The 5,814-nt window shown below is 35.9% G+C and overlaps 1 protein-coding gene across 6 annotated transcripts; it reads left to right on the top strand.

Annotated features, from left to right (window-relative positions):
* Nucleotides 1-396: 396 nt before the first annotated feature.
* On the top strand, nt 397-5,423 carry LOC110816287 (Protein kinase superfamily protein). Of its 6 annotated transcripts, XM_022044418.2 has the most exons (10): nt 399-830; nt 895-1,032; nt 1,787-1,941; nt 2,026-2,120; nt 2,306-3,345; nt 3,815-3,975; nt 4,180-4,256; nt 4,341-4,488; nt 4,725-4,874; nt 5,084-5,423. In XM_022044418.2, exons 1-10 carry the CDS (start codon nt 812-814, stop codon nt 5,135-5,137), a joined length of 2,037 nt encoding a protein of 678 aa, XP_021900110.1. In that variant the 5' UTR covers nt 399-811; the 3' UTR covers nt 5,138-5,423. The 6 variants fall into 6 exon arrangements, 4 of the variants coding, with proteins under 4 accessions (XP_088063904.1, XP_021900110.1, XP_088063903.1 ...); XM_088207777.1 differs by having other exon boundaries at nt 399-1,032; XR_015813399.1 differs by lacking the exon at nt 4,725-4,874 and having other exon boundaries at nt 397-1,032; nt 4,327-4,488.
* Nucleotides 5,424-5,814: the final 391 nt, after the last annotated feature.

The following is a 5,814-nucleotide window of genomic DNA, read 5'->3' as shown; positions in this document are numbered from 1 at the left end:
GATCTTTTCATTACTTCTGGTTAGCAAATGAAGCCGCTTAACATTCTCTCTCTTTCTCCATATTATTGGGATTAGAATTAAAATAATATATAAATAAAGCAAAATCCAATTTCATTTTCAAAGTCCAACATGGAAGGATTTTTACGTTTGTTAATTGATTAAAGCAAAGAAAAGGAGGTTCCTTTCGAGTCCAATCATATACGTCATGTTGGTCTACGTATGTTTGGTATAAATAGATTAAATATTTGTCGTTTACTTAAAACAAACCTACCACTTTCTTTTTTTCTTTTCCTTTTGTCTTCTTCTCTTCCTAAACTGGCGCTTCTGTTTTGTAATAATTGATAATAATATAAGTAAGTCGGTCAATATAATTGTGTGAAATTAAAGACAAACTTCAAGTGCCACCTCACTTGAGAGAAAGAGTCTGAATTTCTGTGTAATTTCTTTTGACAAGCTCACGCACTTTAGACGAACAAAAAGGCAAAAGCCTCGGTTCCATGGATGGAACCTTGGGGGTCATCTTTAACTGCTAGCTACCAGCTGAGAAAAATAAAAAATAAAAAAAAAAGAAGAAAGAGAGAAAAAGTTTTGTGTTTGTGTGTTGTTGAAATTTTAACGAAAAGAAGTACTCAATTTGATAAAAAGTTCCTTAAAGTTTCATTCTTTTGCTAACTAGTCATCTGGGCACCTCAAAAAAGCATCTGGGTTTTCGTGATATTTCTTACTTGTTAGGACACTGTTCATGTGTGCCAATAATGCAATCTCCTCTCTCTCTCTCTCTCCATGAAGAATCTTCATATGGGTTTTGATTATGAGATGCGTTGAAGAAGGTGGGTGGTTTTGATTTGAGTTTGGAAATGAAAGAAAAGGGTGTGACGGATAAAGTTCTTGCAGATTTGGGAGGAAAAGTGGTGGTGGTTGCTGTTAGAGCGTCTAAGGAGATCCCAAGGACTGCTTTGGTCTGGACTTTGACTCATGTCGTTCAGCCTGGGGATTGCATTAAGCTGCTAGTTATTCCTGCTCATTCCTCAAGTAACCTTCTCTCTCTCTCTCTATATATATATATATCTATGCATTATCTCATTCTTTGCTTTCTTTTCTCTCTCTTAATTATTATTGCTTTTCGTATTCTTTCTCCTGCCAATTTTAGTGGCTAATTTGGCGATGCTCAAACGTCTTCCTTTGTTCTTTTAAGTGTTCGTCTCAGTTTTTTGGTGTTTTCCGAGATCAGTCTGTTTTAACTTCTCTGGTTAATATTTCTTGGAAAACCAACTCTGCAGTGTATTAGTCTTTTGTTCAGAGAGGTTAATGCATTTTTTGCAAGTTATATATATGTAAATAAAATTTTCCCGTTAGTCAAACCTTTTATGCATACCAAAATTTATAACCGGAAAACAATATCATCCATTAAAAATTTATCTCCAATAATAGTGGAAGAAAAAAATGTAGTATTATAAACATAGATGAGAAATTCATAGCAGGGTAAGTTGATTAGTCCCCCAGGTCAAACTGAAACACTCATTATTTAACTGAAAACTGAAACATTTTAGTAAATTGTTTGGAATAAATGGTTTATAACATCCCGAGAAACTAGAATAGAGTGCTTTAGCGAACAATCATAAGTTGCTCTCTTGAAGCACTGCTGCAACTTCTTTTCATTTACGATGCTGCATAAAGTGGGGATCATATCAAAATAGCTCCGAACAAGTAATTAATGATCTACTTGACTCTATTATATAGCAGAATTTCAGAGTTGATACTGATAAACGATATGATGCATGTCCAGGTAAAAGGACATGGGCATTTTCAAGATTCACCAGTGATTGTGCCACCAGACATGGGTGGTCTCTGTCAGGAACTAATTCAGATCAGAAAGATGATATTGTGGATTCTTGCTCCCATATGATGCGTCAATTACACGATGTGTATGATCCAGGGAAGGTCAGTGGATAAGGTTTGTCCCAGATTTCTTTAGTTATTATGGCCAATTTTTCTGGTATTGAGAATTTTGCTTCTTCTTTGCAGATAAAGATCCGGATAAAAATCGTCCCTGCCTCACGTTGTGGAATAGTTGCTGCTGAAGCCATGAAGACTCAATCAAATTGGGTTATATTGGACAAGTAATAAAACCCAAAACTTGTTCTTTTTCACTTAAGTCATGCTTCAGCAATATGTATCATATTAAATTATATAGGCTGTTGCAAAGTTTTCAGCAATATGTATCATATTAAACGTATTTTAGCTCAAATTTAGTGTATTTCTGTCCTCAAGTTCCTTACATACTTGTAATTGCAATTCTGCACAGACAATTGAAACACGAAATGAGGTGCTGCATGGAAGAGCTGCATTGCAATGTTGTGGCTATGAAACGGTCTAGGCCTAAGGTTCTTCGTTTGAATTTAATCGGATCACCAAAAATGGAACCACAAAAGGCTTCTTCATCTTCATTTCAGTTACAACCACTTCTGAGGAATTTAAAAAGTGAGAGTAATAAGTTAGATATGATCAGGGGACCATCTGTGACTCCTGCAAGTAGTCCAGAGCAAGAGTCGTCATTGACTGCAACAGATGTCGGGACTTCATCAATATCAAGCTCAGATCCAGGGACTTCACCATTTTTATTATCAGGAATTTTTGCAAGTCAGAAGAAAGCAGCCTCTTTTATCAATGAAGAAAAGCAGAGTTTGTTTGAATCTGACTCTGATACTGATAATGAAAACGAGGGTCCTCCTTCTAGAGGTTCCTGCTCCAGACAATGGATGACTAATCTTCTCAGTTCTAGTGGTGAATTTTCTGAACTATTCACACAAGGTTCAACAAAACACATTGATTCAGCTCTGACTTCAACTTATGAAGTCTTGCTGGAGAAGTTATCTACATTAGGTCGAGAACCTGATGTAGGGGCGTGTAATTATAAGCTTGATCTGAAATTAAGCAAAAGTGTGAGAGAAGTAATTTCCTTGTCCAGAAATGCACCTCCTAGACCTCCTCCCTTGTGTTCAATTTGTCAGCACAAGGCTCCTATATTTGGGAATCCTCCGAAGTGGTTCAGCTATGCTGAACTGGAACTTGCTACAGATGGATTTTCTCAAAAAAATTTCTTGGCTGAAGGTGGGTTTGGATCTGTTCACCGAGGTCTCTTACCAGGTGGCCAGGTTGTTGCTGTCAAGCAATATAAGATAGCAAGTTCTCAGGGTGATCGAGAATTTTGTTCAGAAGTGGAGGTTTTGAGTTGTGCGCAGCATCGAAATGTTGTCTTGCTTATTGGTTTCTGTGTGGAGGGTGGACGAAGATTGCTTGTTTATGAATACATATGCAATGGTTCTTTGGATTGTCATCTTTATGGTACTCTTCCTTATATTCCTAACTTTTAACATTATGATAAGAGCATCTCTAGTTATTATTCTTATCATGAAAGATTTTTCCTCTCTGTTTCACAAGCATTTGAATGCTATAATAGCTGGGTCAACCAGCTTAGATGCCAAGTATCCTGCGATAAACAGAATATCTAACAAGTTCAGGTCCAAGGCTCTCAAAGACCACCTTTTCCTTTTTGTTATTTTCAGCTTTACTTTCCCATCTAACTGGCATTTTCAAGATAATAAATAGTCTTATGTCCATTTTCCGATAATTGCTGGCTAAGTTTGTCTACTGATAAGATCATCTGTGTCAAAAAATTGTCCTCATTTTTTTTCTAGTTTTTGTCCTGGAACCTGGAGTAGATTGTTAATGACCATGTGTGTAATAGTTTCCCTACAAATTGAGGTGTGATTAATGCTTCAGCTAAGTGGATTGCTTCTTTGCAAATTTTTAGGACGTGCTAGAGATCCATTAACATGGTCTGCGCGACAAAAAGTTGCAGTTGGAGCAGCTCGAGGATTGAGATACCTCCACGAGGAATGTAGAGTCGGTTGTATTGTTCATCGTGATATGCGGCCCAACAATATCCTTCTCACCCATGATTTTGAACCATTAGTATGTGCTGCTTTTTGTTATCTCTGTAGCTATTGGTGAAAGTTTAGATTCTCCCATTACTGTGAAACTATTGATATTTACTGGCATGAGCTTTTGCTTTTTTCTATAACTAGAGGATGAGAATGAAAAGTGCCTCTTTTCTGCTTCTTTGCCTAAAGGATATATATCATAAATTCATAATTGACTTCTAGTTCTAAATTTTAGGTTGGGGATTTCGGACTGGCAAGATGGCAGCCTGATGGAGACAAGGGAGTTGAGACACGAGTAATTGGGACGTTTGGGTAAAATAACTCCTCTTTTTCTTCTTCTTATTTATTTTAACTGCAGTCAATTGCCAACTAAATAAGAAAGCTGCCTCTATCAAGTTACTTGGCTCCGGAATATGCTCAAAGTGGACAAATCACAGAGAAAGCTGATGTCTACTCGTTTGGGGTTGTATTAGTGGAGCTTATTACAGGACGGAAAGCTATGGATATAAAGCGGCCCAAAGGGCAGCAATGCCTCACTGAATGGGTATAAATGAAAATTTTGTCAATTTGGCTACATTTTTCTCTTAACACATCTGTTTAGGTGATTAAGGTGTTGATGAGAAATTAGAACAGATCTTTGATTAGGTAGTTTAGTTGTAGCAGGATTTTCCCCTTTATCCTTTGTCTTGGTTTTCCTAATTCACTTGCATTGCTGAAAGAGCACGTCTGAACTTTGTCCTTCAATGTCACTTCATTGTTTATTTTTCAAATTTGGGATAGGCACGCCCACTTTTACAACGACATGCCATTCACGAACTACTTGATCCATGCTTAAGGAACTGCTACGCAGAAAATGAGGTGTATGGTATGATGCAATGTGCAATGATGTGCATCAGGCGGGACCCTAATTCAAGGCCTCGCATGTCACAGGTCAGAGACATGGACCTTATCAGTGAAAATCTGTTTAAACGGTCTCCCTATCAGCTAGCATTTATCTTAATATCACACTTAAAATCAAATTAGTACAAGATAAATAGATAAAAAGGCCAGAATGTCTCTTTTATCTTTGTTTCAAAGCATGGAAGATTGGCAACTTGAAAGGAGGGTTAACTCATTTATTGTTACGGTGTTTGTTGAAGGTTCTTCGAATGTTGGAAGTGGATAGCATCATGGATTCCGCCAGTGGCATGTGAAGACTTGAGTAAGACGTCAGCTGCATGCAAGTAACCTTTATCTTGGAATGAACCAGAAGACATATTTAGGTTGGAAGTCTGACGCCGTTGGGTGACAATGTAGGTTAGCCCTTTGGTAAATGAACATGTAAAATGGTGGATACCATAAAGTAATTATATTGACCAATTCTTGAGACTGATTTTAGTACTATATGATATAGAATTTTGGTAGCAGAGCTGTCCGAGTGATCCAAATTTTGTAAATTTTCTCTCTGATTACTTAATAGCATTTGATGTAGTTTGAAGATCCAATTGTGCAATTTCTTTTTTATTTTTATTTTCCTGAAATACGCAAATAGTCAGTTTGGTTGAATTCTGATAACCTCATTAAACAGTTTTTTCAAATTGTTTGATTTAAATCTTTTTTAAAATAATTAAAATTACAACATTTCAAAATTTATCAATCTTGCCACAATTTAGAATTAATTAATTTAATTTCACGGAGAATTATGTATAAAATATTTCTATTATTGTTTAGTAAAATTTAGGTACTTTTTATAATTGAATTAAATATATATTTATAGATAAAAATTTATTCTTAACATAAAATATATAAAAATTTTACAGAGTAAAAATAAAAATTGATTCATTAATATAGAGAACCACCAAAAGAATTATTAAATTAAAAACCTACGGAT

The sequence above is a fragment of the Carica papaya genome, chromosome 7 (assembly GCF_054855325.1).
Source record: "Carica papaya isolate Zhongbai chromosome 7, ASM5485532v1, whole genome shotgun sequence".
NCBI lineage: Eukaryota > Viridiplantae > Streptophyta > Magnoliopsida > Brassicales > Caricaceae > Carica > Carica papaya.
The sequence above is the reverse complement of the archived record's forward strand: the minus strand, read 5'-3'. Positions and strand labels throughout refer to the sequence as shown.

Bases quoted from the DNA above. Each gene is read 5' to 3' on its own strand.
- LOC110816287 (XM_088207777.1), top strand. From the start codon at position 858: ATGAAAGAAAAGGGTGTGACGGATAAAGTTCTTGCAGATTTGGGAGGA. The intron at 2,121-2,305 runs GTAATAAAACCC...AATTCTGCACAG, and splicing joins AATTGGGTTATATTGGACAA to ACAATTGAAACACGAAATGA. The intron at 4,257-4,340 runs GTAAAATAACTC...GCCTCTATCAAG, and splicing joins CGAGTAATTGGGACGTTTGG to TTACTTGGCTCCGGAATATG.